Here is a 19,749-nt window from a genome sequence, read left to right as displayed (position 1 = left end):
CTTTAGAGAGCACAACTTTCTAATTGTGTATAATTATCAGAGGCTTTTTTCACACTCTCCGTGTCTAATTTCTTTGTTCATTTCGCTCAAGTGTGAATATTCCAATCCATTAAAACACACAGACAAAGATCAGTTATTAAAAATTCAAATGTTTTTAGTACTGGCGAATCCACTGACTAAATCAGAATTACATATGTACTCCCTAAAAATGTAAGATTAATGTCAAAATACTGCTGTCTTATAAGGCTCTTAAAAAGAAATGAAATGCAAGGATATGAATGTGGAATTTACCCCTTTTGTCCAGGGTTGGCCTGACTCAGAATTAGTTTGGTTTAGTTAAATCTAAAAAAGTTATTATGTATCCTGAGGCAGGTAAGGTATTAATTCCCTATCTTTTCCACTCTTAAAAAGTACATGTTTCTGATCAAATTGGCTCACAGCACACCCCAGTAAACACACTAAACACCCCCTGAAGCACCCTGCTCAGTTACTAGCTTTAATCTGTCATTCAGACAAGTAGTCATGTCAACCACTGATCATCCACAAAGACACTTGCTCTCATCTTAGCTCAAATCATTTTTGGTGCTGCACAAACCCATCATGCAACCACCCTGCAAATCAGTTTAAATGAAGAATCAGTCCCCAACTGTGCACAAGAGAAAGTCGCAACATGAACAGGATGGACAGCAGGGATTGTCAGTGGTGGCAGACTCTTTGATTGCAATATAGGCCAAGTTTTTTTTTCATTGTGGTCACACACAAAGTAAAACCATTATTATTTATTTATTTTATGATTTCTTCCCCCGTAACATTGCGTCTGTCAGGACAATGAGAGAAAGCTGACATTCAAGTGTTTGAGTATGGCGTTCAATGGGTTTGATATTTGGGGTTGCCATAACATTGATTTGACTTAGTCAACCATGCTTGTTTTTGATAGTTGACCCCTGACATTTGCACTCCAACCTGCTGTTGCCTTGACCCATTCATTACGTTTTCAGATGATTCTGAAATCGATTACTTGTCACGGTAACTTGAAAATGCAAAGGACCAGTTTAGCATTTTCGATTACTGCTAATATTTCAAGGATTATCAAATCATCATACATGCGAGCCACCCTTCAAATGTAATTAATACTGGTTTCACTTTAATTCAGGCACATCTAATTCTGCTTGAACGCAGCTTGATGGATATATCACACATTGTATTTTATCTCCCAAGGAACGCTTGCATAAAATTTGGCCAGTGGAGTTTTGTTTCTTTAATATCAGCTTTAATCCTAAGGTTTAATTGGCACAAGGATAATGAATAACTCATTGGCCTCCCACAACCATAATAAATGAATGGGCTACTTGCGCTCACAATCCCTGGCCATCTCCGGATGTGTTTTTTTTTCCTTCTAGCTTCACATTAAACAGAAATGTCTTGTTTCCCCATTCTTTATGTGTGGGCAAGGCTGCATTAGTAAAGTATATTGGAGCAGAAAGTGCACTCTTTGCATGAGAATGCCACTGTGCTGAATTTATCATGCACATTAATGCTTTGCAGCTGAATTTTAATCTAAGTACAGATATTTTTCCTTATTTTGGTTAAATAAATGTCGTTTGAATTGTAATTTAATGTAATTAAATTGATTGTAATTAATTGGAGGTCAATATACTTTTTAGTGTGTGACATCTGGTTAATCCCAAGAAAACCTGAGTAGCTTTTTAGTAGAAACTCAAAACTACTGCTATAATGTTTTTATCTTATTAGCCGACATGTTAATTGTGTGAAAATCGTCCTCTGGTATTGCCCATCACTTCATATATTTCCCAGTGTAAGTAAGAACAGTTGCCTGTCACACACACACACATACACACACCATGGCTGCCTCACCTCCTCAATCATTTCAACTTGTGTTGATCAAATGAAGGCTGAAACATATGCCAACTATGCAATAAACATTCAGGAATCCTTGGCTTGCTCCGAGACCTAAATGTGACATTCAGGTTTGTTGTACATTTAATAACTCATTATTGCATACTCATCCTAGCAAATGAATACACTCAATGAAACCTTATGCGCCTAAACAAAACCCATCCCCTATTATACATGGCGCACACATGATCTGCATCTATCAAGCATCTACTAATCTGTTGTGTTGGCTGAGTTTCTCTTCAACATTCTCTCTAAAACATGCTTGTACATACCTTTGACATTCATACTGTCTGCTGCAATGCTGTGTTTTTAAATGTCTGTGCTATTTAGTTCTGTGTGGAATGGCCAACATTGTCATTTACGGAGCTGCATCTTGGTTGTTTGTGTTTGCTACTCATAGGACTCAAACAATTGAGCATACAACACAATACACAAAACAGCCAATGACTCGGTGTAATTAATTTGAAATGGTCAAATTTAACAATTACTTGATCTTATGTTTGTTTGTGATTTTTATAAAATCTGAACGTTCCAAACTCCTGTTTCAATGCCAGTACTGTCCAGAGTGGAATCACGCTACCCAAAGGAATTATGCAATAATGGTATAGATAATGAATGAATGTTGTATTTGGTCACTTAGGTCGGACTCAATTATGCCTTTTACTGATTTTCTACTTTGGTTTTATTGCAGTTGTACTATGCTCTATAAAATAACCGTATTCTCTCCAGAATTATTAATAATATCATCATAAACCTCAAACTATTGCTAAATTGTTTTGTGACAAAAATGGTGTTATTTCTTTTTATTTTTTTCCCTTATATAGCACCCATGTCATTCATAACCAAACTATTGTTTTATATTATTGGCCTTTAAGGTATTTGAGAAATTCTTATGGAGAAGTTCTGGCAATGGAAAATATACAACTAAACTTTTATAGCTTAGCCTTTTCAAATATTATTGTCAAAGCTCTTTCACAGTTTTCACATCAATGGTGATGACCATGTCTGATATCTCATATGATCCATGTAGATTTAACATGAGCAAAATGGGCATTCTTAGCACATATACTTATTTGGTACATTGGTAAACAAATTTGACATGGGAATTGCCTGTTTGCTCATCCTAACTCTTTGGAATGATCTGTGTAAGTGTGGCTCAAAGCTCTCATATTGCCTTTTTTGTTTTGTTTTTGTAGATAAGTACTCTGTGTTGAGGGATGTAGCGGGCAAGGGGAGAGAGACAGAGAGCAATAGAAAATGCCATTTAAACATCTCCCCTTTCCAGGTATATAATGACTGTGTGAATGTCTCTCTGAGGACACGACACAGGTCGAGCTGCTTGGCTGCGTGCGTTGACTGACTGCCGTGTCTCTCTTCTTGCTCACCCCCACCTGTCTGTTTTTCTCCTATTGACTTCTCTTTGCCACCTTATCATCCTGACATCTGCTTGATCGCATCTGTCCCCCATCCCCTTTCTGTCGTCGCTCTGTTGCATTTGTTTGACTTTTTATTTTATGTTAAATCTTCTTACCCTACTTGCATGCAAAAAAATGCATTCAAACAAAACCCTTCTACACCAGAACTTTCCCCGTTCTACGCTTGCTACAACAAACCAGAGGCTGGCAGATGGCCCATCTGCCAGGCAAGCTGCCAATATCTGCCCTCACAACCCAAATGAGCACCCCATGGCACTGAGCACTCAGACCCAGAACCAGACCTCAAACACTTCCAATGCCATGGCCCCTGCCTCCACCCGTTACCAGCCCCCGGCATGCTGCGACATTCCCTGTGCGCTGATTGTGCAACATTCCTACGAACCCAACAACCCCTCCGAGCTCGCACCCAAAATGCGGATGACCACCTTCACCACCGCACCCCCCACCCCAAGGTTATACATACACTAAAACATAAAGACCGTGTTTGATAATGCTTGAAGGCTCATCCCAAATGACTGAACAGCATACAAAGTTGATTTAATGGAAATGAGTCCATGTTGTTAAAAACTGCATTTTCCTCTCTCCGTGTGTGATGAGCCCTTTTTTGCCTTAAGGGAAAGCTATCTATCAATCGACATTTAATAGTGTTGCATCGATACTGAGCAAGTTCAATGCGATACTTATACACATAATACTTGATCACCAAAGTCATGCCTTTGCTTTCTGATAGATGTTAAAGATGAGTTATAGTTGATTATGTACTAGGTGCAATATGATTATGACAGGACCTTCAGAACTTTCCGCAAAACCCATTCACTCACCCTCACTGCAGTCCCTTGCCACCTAAACTTAATTGTATTCCCATGTCCTATCTCACAGATGGCAGATTGTGATTGACTCTTTTCCTTTACGCCCATTCACTTTGTTATCCTAACAAATCTTTCCACACCTTTGTCATGCCCTTCTTTTAATTGATCAATGTGAGTATGATAGTGGCAGGAAAAAGTGCAAAACCCCACCCCCAAACACTCCCCCGCCACTTCCATAGATGGCAACAGTGGGGTGACAGTTCGTCTCCTTCGTCCATGAGCGTCAAATGGTACGACTCAACCCCCTTGACCCCAAGAACACGGTCAGTAAATATTTTGATACAACCTTTTTCCCCAAAACTCCCATCACGTGTTCTCCTTTGCGATATTTTCTCTGTGTCGATAATGACACTTTAAAATATGTAATACATTACACTTTCTACTCCCTCCCCTCACAAAACTTGAAGTATTCCGCTGCAGCCCTTGTTTTCCCAGCCCCCATGCTCACAAATGCCTCACCTCATTAGATACGAACTATGCCATCCTGCACCACCCAGTCCGCCTGTCCAACAAGAGCATGAAACACCTCCCAGTTGAGTGTCACCATCCTTAGGTCTTGTGGTTGTTTCGATGTGAACATAGATGCATATTCTTAGTGTTTTAGTTTAAATAATTGATGCCATTATGTATGAGTGGCAATGGAATCTCCAAAGTCAAGCACATTTCCCATAATGCTTTGACGCTAAATTGTTTTGATTTCAAAACATTTTTATCCTTCAGAAATAATGCACTTAGTGTACTAATTCTTTTACTATCAGGCACACGTAACTATAAATCCCAACCACCAAATTTAATAGGAAAACTATCACCACAGACACTGCAACCGTTCCATGTCGTATTTATGAGACCCTTATGCCAAAAGAAATGTACTTCATTAGCCTAGACAAATGCATAAATAGACTACAAGCCAACGGTTCAAAGCAAAGGGAAAGGGTGGCAGTTTATAGTTTGAGAATTACACTCATTTATTCAGACATCGGTGGTGTCAAAAAAAACTGGAAATGCGCTTAGCTGAAGTCTTTCAAGAATTGTTGACAATTTCTGATTACTAGTAAAGTCATCTTTTTCCTTCCACAACTTTGGGGAGTTTGATTGGAGGTTCCACTGTATGAATCACTTAATCAATAAATTTAGATGCAATTTGTGAAACTCAAAGGCATCCACATGAAAACGAGATGTCGGTCTCAATGTGGACTCTCAGATGAAGTGGTTGTGGTTAGCAGTGTTAAGTATTTCCTGCCTTTGAATCATTTTAATAAGATTTACCTGTGTACATATATGTAGTTGGTGTTCACGCTGGAATCGCAAAGCATGCAGCAAAAGTGCGTGTTTTGACCCAGTATTCCAGGTTCTGCACTCCCTTTAGAGACTTTGTAGAAGTGTATGTATGTTACGCTCTCTCTTTTTTCTCAGTATCCTGACCACAGTTATCCCTCCCTCCATCTTCCCTTTCTCCTTCTTGACATTAAACCCTCATGGTCACCACGTCATGTTCATCCTACACCTAATGATTGTGATTTCATATGTGGATACTCATCCTCTGTAACCACATTGGCATCGTGCCGATGGTGTCTTACTCACCTCTTGCCGATTTCCTGTCGGTATGGTTGTTATTCATTTTTACTTGTCAAATGGATGACACCTGGAACACATCCCACCCTCGTCTTTTTTTGTGATTCCTCGTTTTCAACAACCAATTTCCGTTTAACTCATCTCAATTATTTACATGATCAAATCTTTCATTTTGGCCTTCACATGCTCCCCGTTTGTTCGGAAATTTTCTTTAAATCTCTTAAAATCTTCCCATTTACATTCATCTACTCTTTTTGGACCATCAACTGTCACGGCTTTCTGTTTTCCATCCTACTCCTTCCCTTGGTCCCCCTCTTCGTCTACAGGACGATAAGGAGATCGACTTGGAGCACCTACACCGCCGGGTTAACAGCCTGTGCACAGAGGATGAAAGCCCCCACAAGCAATTCTCCACCTCTTCCGTCGATCTGACTCCCCTCGACATGGACGCACTGCCCGCCGCCCGCCAAGCCCTCGAGCAGATAAGCGACTTCCGCAACACGCACATCACCACTACCACTTTCATCCCCGAACAAATTCAGACCCTCAGCCGCAACCTGTCCGCAAAAGCCGTGGCCGGGTTCTCCGCCGGCTTTGGCGGCGGCGGTCCGGGAGGCATCCTCCAGGACCACCGAACTAGTGGGGTCGGCCCTTTTAGGCAGAGGGCCCCCAACGGTGGTTTCTTCCGCAGCCCCATTAAGACAATGTCCTCTATCCCCTACCAGCCCACGGGTCCGGGACCTAACTTCGGTTATGGCAACGATCCAGACAGAGGCACATCCATTTAAGTAATTGTTTAGAGAATGATTTGGTAAGAAGATCGATAGGGGTGAGTTCAAACTTAATGGGGTTGTAAATCAAACATTACTAAGATCAAAACTCGGCGCATAGACATCTATGTACATAGGAAATTTTATGTTTTCAATTTCTGCTTAGATGATTCAATTTTATATGAGGAGGCAGGAGGTGCAGGGGTTCTGCTCGGACACTAGCTAATGGTGCACATTGGACAGGGTCCACAGAGTGATATTTTTTGCTTTATTTGTAGTGATCTTGTAATTGTTAGGAGGCAGTGTTCTTTTGAGGGTGTGTTTGATCTTTTGGTCCCTAACATGAAGGCTGCCTGCCTGAAAAACATCTGAACACTTTTACTGCTACCCCAGCTAGACTTTGGTGGTGCTCGAGCCCAAAAACAACAAGTCTAAACAATCTATAGTCACTCTCAATCCTTAGGAGTACTACAAAATGTCCCATCATCTCTTAAAATAAGCTCAACACAATGGATCAAGAGGACCCAAGTCGGGAACAAGGGCACGGAGTCAAAAACTTTCCTCATGTCCTTCAAAACTCCCTTGAGAGTCCATTTGAATGACGCTGTGCAAAAAAATGACTTGGTCATTTTGATGTGTCAGCCTGAAAATCAACACGTCCATTCTTGAATGCGCATTGAAGACGCCATGTGAATCCCACTGCACTGTACCAGTGCCCAAAGACCTGTAAGTGATTGTATGTGGAGCTGACCTAATTTTATTTTTTCCTCATGGTACCTACTGTGTTATCTGCTTTTCAAATTCATGGTGAGATCTTTTGACAGACTCTTCAAAAAGGTAATAGGGAAGGAGAAAAAAAAACAAAATAATATATCTAATAGAAAGAATTTCAATGCTTACTATATGTCTTTTTATGAGGTTTGTTTTCAGAAAAGAAATTAACACGTGGAATGTGTTTGGGTCAGTAAATACAAAAAAAGACATATTTCCAAGCTGTCTACTTGTTTGAACTACTTAAACGAGTGTTGTAGTCTGTTTTTTGCGTCACACGTCATTCAAATCTTACATTTTTTTCTTTCGTTTCAATGGCGTAGTAAAGCATAATTCTCCAAGGTTCTGTTTTGACTCGATAATCCATTTCTTATCAGCAACGAGTAGTGCAATGGGTTTTGTGTTGAGGAGATGCCACCGCTACAGCATTTTCAGAGCAGGCCTTATACGCCAATTTAGTCTTTCACAACTGCCACTCCATCCACAAATGTCCTCATTTAGCAGAAAACACCAAATGGCAGATTAATTCAGAATATCTTCTCTTGTTCTAATGTAAAGTGTATTCTTTCTATAACTTGATTTTAAAGTGCCAATTATTTCCAACAACACCGTTAAGGTGCATTTTAATTGTGAAAGAGGAAATGCAGAACAGTATTTCAGGGGAGAGGGTTCAATTGGAAACCACCTGGTTTTCACTGACACTTAATTGATATGATTGTTTAGAGCATTTTTTTTAGTTAACTAAAAACATTGTGCATAGAGAAGTCAGTCCAAGCAACAGTGTTTTAGGAGCAAATGTTATTAGGTGTTTTATTTCTTATAATGTTAGGCTGCAATATGGCTAATGAATGGCAAAATAGGACGCAAACATTTACTAAGAGTTTTATTTAGTATAAATAAAAAACATTATTAATGGAAAAAATGTATATTTTACATGCCAATGCTATTTTTGTTATACAAAAAGAAAACTGTCATGAAGAGGCCACTGTTTTTATTTTTTGTAACACTTATTACGTACAGCGCTTCTTAAACTTTCGCCAATTCAGCACCCAAGAGTATTCCTCCTGAAATGTATTGCAATAGCAATCATTTCAATTTACTGCAACATAAATAATGACTTAAGACCTATTTCAAATATTTTGCAGTCGGCTAGACAAAATATTTGAATACATAAATAGTTGACAGATTTTGGGTGCCGATGACAAGTTTGGGAAACTGCTTTACATGAGTAACATAAATATGTAAATGCCCCTTTGCTTGAACCATTTTCAGTTGAATTTGATATCCTTTTCGTGGGTAGTTGTGGCTGGTCCTTTTTTCTTTTTTTTTTTGGAGGGGGGGTTCTGTTGGTTTTGCTGGCTAAATAACAAAAAAAAAGTCCTTCATGAAAAAGAAGCATGCACAAACTTACTCTAGCCATCATTTGTTGATATTTTCTATGTTAATTTCTCATATAGAACTACATATTTTACTTGGCAATTTTCCAAAATAACATTTACAACAACAAAAAAAGGAAATATGTTGTACAGTATTTAAGATAGGCCTATTTTGTTGTATGTGTTGCATATTATTAAAAATCTGAACAAATTGGGGCCTCTGTTACAGGTGGCAACGCTTTCTGTGTATAATTTGTCTAATAAACTGGTTTTCTACAGTGGGTTTGTTAATGTCGTTTTTATAATGAGGGTGTCTGTATTTGGTCCCCTTTAATGCTTGAATATGTATTACAGCACTGGATTGAGGAGATGATGAACCACAAGATGTCAGCAAAGGCAAGTATATGAAGTTCTATAGATGTTTTATTTTAGACCAGGGGTCTGGAAACTTTTTGACACAGAGAGGTATAAACAATTCATATTTTCAAATGTTATTCCTTGAAAGCTATACTCATATTTTAAAAGAAGAAAATACATGAAAATGTTTGCATTTATTTTAGTTACATTTAATCTGGATTTATTAAGGTGACAGTTAAATGTACTTTTCAAACTTGAGGAATTATTTTTAAGAGAACTACAATTCTGCTTTATCATTATGAATATTTGATCTTATTGATTTAGGTAAGGCAGACCATGGTAAGAGTGGTTAGCACGGCCGCCTCATAGTTTGGAAATCAAGGTTTCAATCCCCGATGGGTTCAGACCGTTCTGGGTGGAGTTTGCATGTTCTCCCTGACCTGCATGGGTTTTCTGTGGGTTCTGCAATTTTGTCCCACAACCCAAAAAAAATGCATGGTAGGCTGGTTTTACACTCTAAAATGTCCCTAGGTATGAGTGTGAGCATGAATGGTTGTTAGTTTCCTTGTGCCTTGCAATTCAGGGGTGTCCCCCGCCTACTCCCCAAAGTGAGCTGGCATAGGCTCCAGCACCCTTGCGACCCTTGTGAGGATAAGCGTTACGTAAAATGAATTAATCATTGAGTTAAATGGTTAAACAGCTCCCGTTTTCATTCAGACAAACGCATGGGCGTATTGTGTGGATGTGCAGCCCCTTGAAGGCCGAACTACAATAAGCACAAGGCAGGTTTGAGGTTCCTCTCGTGCGCCTCCTCACTCCAGCCGCGTGCCTGTCACGTTGCGGTCTCCCCGGAGACGAGCATGAGGAGCAGCAGCATGCAGACTCTTCTCCCCAGTGCTGGAATGAGGGATGCTCCCCCCCAACACTTCTCTCATCCCCTTCTAAAGACGAGGCACCCCCCACAGGCATGACCAATAGAACATAGAGTCTCCATTGTGACCGCGACACTTTAATAATGGCCGGCTACAATATCCAACCTGTCGGTAGCCTCAGGAGCTCAGTCCGGCCCCATTGGACAGGGGGCGTGTAGGTGGAGAGAGGGGGCGAACGCTCGGCGCCAGACCGACGCCCCTTGTGATGGATGCATGAATAAAAAGTAGAGGGTTGGAACCCTGTTGCTTGGAACAGGTATATATGCATTGCATGTCCATTTGGGTTTACTAAGTCACATTCATCAGCTATTGCACTGTTTCACAATCTTAATAGAGCAGGTTTGCATAAATATGGATATAATATTGCATATTTGTGGTCAGCATGTCACATCACAGTTTTGAAATCAAGGCTTCAATCCCAGGGTTTGCGTTCTATCTCTGAGCCCGTCTGGGTTTTTTTTTTTCCAGGTATCTACTCTATTTGCCTCCCACATCCCAAAACATGCATGGGTGCGATTGCGAATGCTGAGGGTTGTTTGTGTTCTTGTTTACTACTGTTGACTGGCAAGTCTGTTTAGGTAATGTCTCCGTCACCTTTTGAAGAGCTGAGGTGTGTTCAAACAGTTAGCGTTATTAAATCAGGACTAAAAATGCTGTTGGTTAGCCCATTCATACCTGCAGTGATTATTCAATTCCACAATTGACTTTTGCTTTTCATCCATTTATTTGTGTTTTAATTTCTATTTCCTGTTTCAATAGTCTGTTCTTGATTGTCTTAATATAAATGTGACTTAATTCCTTTTTATTTTATAATTTGAATTTTCTTGTTATGTAAACCACTTTGGCCGCGTTGGCCAGTGCTATACAAATACATTTGTCTTAACTCATCTAATCCCATTGTATTTCACAAATGAATCTTTCTTCTCTTTTTATTGCATAACATCAGAGCCCTGTCCAGTAGTGGCTATGGGTACAATTTCTCACTTATCGTCGGGCCAAAATTTAGCCTGGTTTGTTAGAAAAAGTATTTATTGTGTGGAGGTAAGTGATAAAACATTTTCAGCTCTGCTTATTTTAAAGGTAAAGCTGCAAAGTGAATTTTTAAATGATATTAAACTGTCTGGGGATTTCAAAAAATTTACCTTTGCTGATTTTATAGTCATTCAGACTTTTTAGGGTGTGGCTGTAATTACTCACTTATTTAGTCAGGGATATTGATTGTGGTGATTTTACTTGCTCAGATGAGAGGGGATCCAAAGTCACGTTGCAATCAGTTCAATACTTTGAGGATGATCTTGCAAGTTTATTTAATTGAACATATTTCACTAAATGAATGGCAACAGGTGGGCAGAAAAGTGAATTACTCTTTCTTTCAGAAGAAAGAGCATTGAGTTGTTCAGATGTTTCTCTGCAAAGGTTGATACAGTGTTTTTAGTAAATAACTGCCAAGGCACAGTGGTCAGTAATCACAATGGTACTGTATTCAACATCCTTAATTGAGCGTGCTACACTTAGGCTAAATAACACGGTATTAGTAGATGCACGACTGATCCCATTGCACTTTAAAGTTTGGTCCTTTGATCGCTCATTTACACTGTTTCCTTCTTCAATGTGACGATTACATTGATTTGCACCATCACCGGTTATAACACACGTGTGTCATTAAACCTAGCTCGTGTTTCCGAAGCATTCTGTACAGCCTCGCTGGGCGTTCCGAGGCTGGGATCAAAAGACCTGTGCGACAAAAGCAGAGTGAAATTGGAGACGGTGGCCGAATGGAGATAGAAAGAGAGAGTGTGTGCAAGACTCAGGAAGTGTTTGTGTGCCCTCTGCATCACACATCCCACGTGTTAGTTTAAAAATTGTATTTATCATAGTCAAACTCTGTGACATTGGAACACCTTTCCAAACTTCGTAACACGTGAATCACAATATCCATTGGTACAATTGCAGTATCAGATCTATTTTTATTATTACTTTGGTCTCACCATTTTAGCAACATTTCGCAGGTTCTTGGTATATTTCCTTGCTAGTTGCCATTGCCAAATTGAAATCTTGTGCCGTTTTCTGCTATTCTTCGCTAGATGCATATTTGGTTTGTTTGTTTGTGTTTGATTTTCTTCTTCCTATTCTTGTGTTGTCTTGTCTCTGTGTTTTGTAGGAAATTGGCTTGGGTTGTTTTGGACTTGTTTCCTACTCTTGGCTTACTCTGTTTTTTTTTACATAAACCTGTTGACCTTTTGTCGCTGATCCTTTTTCAAATTCAACTTCATATGCACATGAAACCACTGCTGGCCATATGCATGTTACAATTAGCTGTTTTTTTTAAAAAATGTATTAACAAATAAGTTATCTGAATGAGTCTATGTCTGAGTCTATGCATATTTGTATAAAAAATTTCAATGTGTCCCATGTGGATTTCCACACATTTGGGGTTATATTTTGTCTTGCCAATGACTTTGGAAAACCTTTACCTAGCTGTTAAAAATTTCTAAGCGAGATGAATCAATACAGGCAAATCAATACAGTGTTTAGGGCGTCGCCCTCACAGTTCTGGCGTTGAGGGTTCGATCGCAGGGTGGTCCTCACTGTGTGGAGTTTGCATGTTTTCCCTCGGCTTGCGTGGGTTTTCTCCGGGTACTCCGGTTTCCTCAAACATCATAGCTAGAATAGGCCCCAGCACACCCCACGGCCCTTGTAAGGATACGCAGTTCAGGAAATGAATCAATCAATCAAACAACACATCTAATCATCGTCTTGTTAAAAGCCGGCATTGTATTGTGCACTTTTGTATAAAACGACAAAAGGTTGCAGACATGCAAAAGTTCAAAAAGTTGTTTTATTTATTGCATCCATTCCCTTCATGCTGGCACATGACACGATTCACCGTGCACGTGTGTATTTATTGGATGGGGGTGGGAGGTCAACTTCTTTGCTACAAAAGGGGGGCAAAAAACTTTGATAATGATTTTATACACCGCCTAACTTTGCGATGGGGGTGTTGAACGTCTCCTTTGGTCATTCTCTCCCCCTTGTTCGTTTTCTCATCTTCTTATTGGTCGACTACACGCGACCTGAGCGGGGAGGGGGGCTGCGAGACGCGTGCCACCTTTTAAGCGGACGCCGCGTCTCCAGACACCAGAGACACGCGACCCGCGGTCCTCCTCACGCAGCCAAAAACAAGCCAAAGCGTTCGTTTTTAAGACCACAAGCACCTGACGGAATTATTTGCGCCGCGTGGGAGGGAAACATGGACGTCCTAAGCGTGGCAGACTGGTGTCAGGGCGCAAAGGGGGCGAGCTGTGAAAGTGACCCACGCGACTGGCTCGCTCCGGGGCAGACTTCGGCCGCCTGCGATACACGCGACTCTTCGACGGATTACCTGGAACATTCCCCCTACTCCAGCACCGGCTCTTATAATGGTGAGATATTTTCAATGTCTGTACATTTATGCATTTTTTTCCTACGGCTCATTTGCAAGTGGGATTCATATTTGAGAAGGAAAAGTTAAGATAGCATCTTGAAATAATTGATGAGGCACAGTTATTAAGTTTTAGAAACTCATCTTTACACGAAGCAAGGTGTGTTTGGGTGTTTGTGCGGTGCGTGGAAAATTGGAAATTCAGGCGTAAGGTTAAAAGTTTATTGGGCTCATTTTGTGAAATGAAGTTTGGAAATTACATTTGTGAGTCCTATTGAGAAAATTAGGAAAATCAGAAGTCCCTGGAAGCTAGAAAATTAGACAATTAAGACTAGGCTGGATGGTGCTTTCCGAGGAATTGGATATTCCTTGAAATTCAAGTGCAATGTTCCATACCAATTTGGAGTTATGCAAAACTTTCATTTAGTGTGACAGAACACTTACAAAATGATCTAAACTGGCCATGGATAGTTCCATGAAATGGAAAATTTACAAATAGAGAGACAAGGAAGAAGTTAATTGAGTTGTAATGATTTGACTAGGAATTCCAGTGAGTGGGATTAAATTGGTAAAAATTAAGTGCTTTTAGTGAGATTGTCACCCATGTAGTCTTTATTTGACATGTACTTCACTGCGGTCGGAAAACGCCACACAATTACTGTAGTTGAAGTCATCCCAATGTGATTATTAACGAATGTCATTTTCCTGTTTCAGAGAGTGACTCGCCGGGCTCTGTGGGTCAAGTCAGCCCTCCCAGTTTGCGAAAATCGGGTAACGGCTCGCTCAAAGTCCGGGACTTGTGCCGCCTTAAGGGCCTGGTGGTCACCGGGGTCGAGCAGGATGCGTCCACCCGACAGAGGGCACCGTCCAGCAAGGCCGGCAATGGCGTGCAGCGGCAAAGGCGCGTCGCCGCTAACGCCCGGGAGCGACGACGCATGCATGGCCTGAACCACGCCTTTGACGCCCTCCGCAATGTTATTCCGGCGCTGGACAATGACAAGAAGCTGTCCAAGTACGAGACGCTGCAAATGGCGCAGATTTACATCAACGCCCTTTCGGAGCTCCTGGAAGAGCCTCCGTCGTCGTCCACCTCCAACCCATCAAATAGCGACCCCATGCCTGCACCCACAGCGGGATTCGACTGCGGGGTTCCACGATCGCCCCCCCAGCCAAGGATCCATTGTGCTGAGGGTCAGCTGGCCGCGCATATCGATGCCATATCGCTGCGAGCCGCCTTCGACGAACCCTCTTTCCCCACCTTACAGGTGGAAGACAACATGGGCTCCCCTGCGGCGACAGGCGCTGAGGGACCAGTTGACTCACCCCGCAGCGATGGCGAATTTTCCCCACAGTCCCATTTTAGTGACTCAGATGAGATGATAGTGGAGGAGGACGAGATCCACGCAGCGTCTTTCTAAAATCTGAATCAGAAAATAGATACAGTATATTACCACCACATAAGAAGACCCTGCAGTGTCAACCAAATTTTTCTTCAAACATTTTTAACAATAATTCCTATGTGACATAATTTGGTTCATGCCAATTTGAGGTTGCCAGGTCTCAACGCCATTTCTCTTCAACCCCCACAAAAACCTGACCCGTCTTCCACTAATTTGTATTTTCATCATGTTTAGGATCATGACTTTTGTTTTGCAACTTTAAAAGTTCACCATGTGCACTTTAATAATGTAATAATGCGTAGCCTGTGAGCCAAGGGCTTGTCAAATGACTTAATTCCACACAACAACAAAATATATCTTTGCTTGCTTGTAGCATAGTACTGCCAATTCTACCCATAGAGCCTTTAATGTAGCTATCATTGCAGCCTTTTTTTTTAACTTGGCTCATTTTGTATAGGTGTCTTTTTGCTTTCACTGGATGAGATTAACTGACATGTATATTTATTGCTTTCTTCCTGATTTGTTATTGTTTATATATATATATTTATATATATAAATATACAAAGTTATAATTTTGCCACTTATTGTTTATGTGATTTTGGAAATTAATAAAAATAAAAATGGAAAAGATGTCTTTGCTTTTAATTTGCTTAATGAATTCTGTGTTAATTATTTTTTTATACATGTTCCCTTTACAGCCAGTACAATGTAAACAATGTCTATAATATGATAGTATGTTTTCATATATATATATATATATATATATATATATATATATATATATATATATATATATATATATATATATATATATATAAGTAAACAATATCTATAATATGATAGCATGTTATATATATATATATAACATGCTATCATATTATAGATATTGTTTACTTAAAACTACAGAATTCGTAAAACTAAATTTGAACATTCTCTTTTGTTGTAGAATTGTTTTCATTCTTTAATGCAAAAAATAACGTGCGTGAAGTTAGTAGCAATATGTCTTTGAATGCTAGCATTGTACAGGATTGTATTTTTTTTAATAGAATCGAATTAAACTGGCACCATGGTGCAACTCTTCCAAAGAAAGTTTGTTTTAATGAACAACGGGTAAAAAAGACCCTTAAAGCTCTATGTCCAACATATTTTGTCTTCACCTTTTTACATTAGTTTTAACATTTAAAATTGTACACTTCATTTTTTTGTGAAATTAAAATCTGTGGTTTTAGTCTCAAAGTAAAAATTAAACATGTTCCCTGGCCTTGTTTTATTGATGCTCTCCAATAGTCCATGTAATTATTTATTTATTTACCAAGTTTCTAAATGCTTTATAAATCAATCGAATTTCCTTCCACTGTGTATTCGGGTTTATTGTGTTGACAATGCTTTATTCTCTGTAAGAGGCCCAAGAGATAATACATGTAGTGTATATATGGTTCCCAAAGGGCATCTCTATTCCATTAGTTTTAACGGTACATTCAACATCTGATCTCTCTTGGTCCATTTACAATAAACAAACATCACACGTGCTCGATCACCATATGTTGTGTGTGCAGGGGTGTGTGTTGAGGGGGCTTGAAAAAGCAAATATGTCACGCTGTTGCTTTCAGTTAATTTATTTTGGTATTCCTTTAATTTCTTTTTAAAATGCACTTATTCATGTGTTCATTTTTTAAATATATATTTTTCTTATCTAGTGCCATGAAGACCTGCCTCGTTCGAACCAGTCTCGGCGTGGAGCGTGCTTTCCTGTCTGCCGGCTTTTGTCCGTGCATGCGCCGAGGTGTTGGATGGCCCCCCGAGTGGGAGTTTGCACGCTGTCAGCTGGTGAGCGCTCGCCTCCCCGAGGACACATGTACGCGCGCGGGCATGTATTACACGTTTGTTGTGTGGGTTCTCTCTACAGACAAACACGTGGGCGTACGGATGCACGCATCTCTTGCCTCTCCCCCCTCTTCCATCCGTCCATCCGATTGTTTTCTCCATCTTTACAACTCATCACAAAGTTTCTGCGGGGTAACAACACACACACACACACACACACACACACACTCACACACACACACACACACACACACACACACACACACACTCACTCACTCACTCACACACACACACACACACACTCACACACACACTCACACACACTCACACACACTCACACACACTCACACACACTCACACACACTCACACTCACACACACACACACACACACACACACACAAAAGAAATTATTCATGCATTTTGAACAGCCAGCCAATCACATCGCAACACCCGAACCATGGCCTCTTCTTGTTTAATTATTAAACGATGATGTGATGTAGTTTATATGGTTATAATCAATGAGAGGAGTGGCATGGATGTTGTTGGAAACAAAACAAAAATAATAATAATAATAATCAACAATGTGTTATTGTTTACATGGGAATAAGTGCACACATGTATCAACCGTCCTGTATTAACAGTCACTTGTAATTAAATAACTACTATATTACCTAAAATAAATATAATGTCATCTGGCCGGCCACTGCTAAAATTCATTTTTATTATTTAGTGGAAAATAAAGTTTTCAATTATTGTAAGTTACATTATTGTTGCATTGCAGCACCCAATTTCAATTACTTTTCATATTTTATTATATTATATATAATATATTATAATGAATATTTTTCCACCTTAACTTTTGTTTCTTTTATATTGATTACTCTTCAGACAGATTGGGTGTGCAATTTAAAACAATATTTTTGATTGCAATGGTATGTAAATGCATGAAGTTGCTCTTTTTTTAGAACAGAGAAAATTGTAGTTTGTGTGAATGTTGGGGGCGAACATTTATAGATAGATTAGTTTTATTGGACAATACAGACAGATAGATATAGGTAGAATTCGCTATTTCCATATTTTAGCTAAGTATGGTGAAGGATGAAGCTGGATCAGTCGAACAATATTTTTGTTTTATACCTCCTCCACTTAAATCCAGGTAAACAAAACTGGAATATCTTTTAAAAATTTAAGCAGTGAAGCGTAACTTTATAACATATTGTAGAATGGGAGCAACAGGTGTGACCCTGTTGCAGGTAGAAGTTACAAACGCATGTATTATTCATGTTATGAAAAATAAGACATCTAATGCTGCACACCAGAAACACACTGCTGTAAAAGGCAAACTTATTTTGCCGCATTTGTTGTTGACCAAGCTATCTTTCAGCTTGACACGTGCTTTCTATTGTTAGTCCTTTTCCATTGTTCAGAGTTACTGTCGCTTTAAAGCATCGTTCTAATGAGCAATGTACATATTTTCATACCCAACCAAGCAAAAGGCCTCACTAAGTGACTGATCAGGCCTCCAGTTGAGAGGCTTGTGTTCAACTTGTCCTCATTTCAATACATATATTCACAATGTACACATTCCACCGCCTGCCTTTTATCGAGAAAAGAAAGAAAGAATGAAAGACGGCCTCACAGGAGTGGAGCAAGTAGTGTGCTTGTCCAAGAAAGCCACATCCATGAGGTCTCTCTCTGGGGACCTAGGACAAAAGGCAGAACTGGGCCACAGTCTCCATCTGCTGTCCAACAGGGGAGCGGGTGAGTGTGAGGCCGTCGTGCGGGTGAAATTGTGACAATAAGGGGGAAAACAATATGGAACTTTTTGGTAGCCCTGAAACCTAAAATTTGTGCCAAATTCCATTGTGATGTGACCGAAATGCCACTTAAGTGGCCATTTACTAGAGAGAGGCTTATTTCATCTGGTCATATGTTCCTACATTGTAAATGTGCTTTCGGTTCATGTCTTTTTAACTAGTTGTATAGGTCACCGGAGGGCACCCTGGCTTCAAAAGACCCTTGCAGTCTCACCTCTAATTAGCAACAGTAACCCAGTATTACTGTATGTTGTGCGGCGTCACCCATAGCGATCACACACAGTGCAGCTGTGAGGTACTGAGCACCTGTCGGATAACAACAAGTGGCAAGTTATGAGGCTATTAATTGTTAATGATGTACGCTGTCAATGTAGTGTGAGACTACTGCGGCATGGTGAAAATGGCCCATCATTTCACATTTTCTAGTTCGTGCCTGATCAAGTTAGATTCTATGTATAAACCGACTTTGCCATATTTAATCCCCCTGCAATTGTTGTAAGTTGTGATGTATTTTTCATGCAGAGCTACACAAATATAATGTCTAACGCATGGCAATCAGTTGGGCCAAAGCCAATAACCCAACCTAATTCCATAATTAGAAACCAATAGAATTTAATCTAGTCCAGGGGTGTCCATATTTTTTCTTAGGTCTTTAAAGATCAGGTTTTTAAAATATATTTTTTGGGTATCAACTCAGTGGTTGCCAGTGATAGCGATAGACGTCAAGATCTAATTGGAAATCTGTTGCCTTCAATTACAGTGAACAATGAGTATTCAATGCCAGCCTTCCCAGGTGAAATGGATTTGATGTCAATGCTGTAAAATGGCAGTGAATGAGTGACAAACAATGCTCACCTTTAAAGTTATTGTAAAATATACAATCACTTTTGCATTTAAAACCCCCAAAACATATTAATCAGAATACAACTATGCACCACATGTGATGAATCATGATTGAAATTTTTAATGATTAGCGAGCATTAGAGATATTTATTTACGCTACTGACCCACCCACATTTTCATTTTGACTTAATTTAAGCATTTAAAAAAGTCCAATATTTTGAAAAATCACTGTAGTGCCTCGTTATTCTGTTAATTAATAGCAGTAGCAACAAGGAAGATTTAATCATTTTGTTGCCCAAGCTTGCGCCTGTTTGTCATTCATTTGAATTTGAAAGTTAGGTCTTTTCCACAACAACAGCATTTCCTTGTCAGTCTGAATCACCATAAAAATCGTTCATGAATCTGGTTGTTGCGTAACACAAGTTGCTTACAATAATTTCTTT

At 39.7% G+C, this 19,749-nt stretch overlaps 2 protein-coding genes across 10 annotated transcripts in view; both read left to right on the top strand.

Moving 5' to 3' along the window:
- The window catches only part of grid2 (glutamate receptor, ionotropic, delta 2), a 250,138-nt gene extending 241,146 nt beyond the window's left edge, over positions 1–8,992 (top strand). For 3 of the 9 annotated variants that reach the window (XM_077601423.1, XM_077601419.1, XM_077601424.1), the window contains one exon: positions 6,121–8,992. In XM_077601423.1, the coding sequence (XP_077457549.1) occupies positions 6,121–6,582 (462 nt within the window). In that variant the 3' untranslated portion in view covers positions 6,583–8,992. Of the gene's footprint in view, positions 1–3,113 lie in introns of all 9 variants that reach the window. The other 6 variants (XR_013300387.1, XR_013300389.1, XR_013300388.1 and 3 more) reach the window with 6 other exon arrangements.
- A 4,258-nt stretch (positions 8,993–13,250) lies between these two features.
- LOC144074855 (transcription factor Atoh1-like) lies at positions 13,251–15,113 on the top strand. Its single transcript, XM_077601496.1, has 2 exons — positions 13,251–13,422; positions 14,136–15,113. The coding sequence occupies exons 1-2, from the start codon at positions 13,251–13,253 to the stop codon at positions 14,837–14,839; spliced, it is 876 nt and encodes a 291-aa protein (XP_077457622.1). The 3' UTR covers positions 14,840–15,113.
- The last annotated feature ends 4,636 nt before the right edge of the window (positions 15,114–19,749 follow it).

This window comes from Stigmatopora argus, chromosome 5 (genome assembly GCF_051989625.1).
Source record: "Stigmatopora argus isolate UIUO_Sarg chromosome 5, RoL_Sarg_1.0, whole genome shotgun sequence".
Taxonomy (NCBI): domain Eukaryota; kingdom Metazoa; phylum Chordata; class Actinopteri; order Syngnathiformes; family Syngnathidae; genus Stigmatopora; species Stigmatopora argus.
This window is presented reverse-complemented; position numbering and strand designations above follow the sequence as displayed.

What these genes read in the sequence shown, in the direction of transcription:
- LOC144074855 (XM_077601496.1), top strand. Translation starts at nt 13,251, where the DNA reads ATGGACGTCCTAAGCGTGGCAGACTGGTGTCAGGGCGCAAAGGGGGCG. An exon ending in CAGCACCGGCTCTTATAATG is followed by an intron (nt 13,423 to 14,135) that starts GTGAGATATTTT and finishes TTCCTGTTTCAG; the next exon opens with AGAGTGACTCGCCGGGCTCT.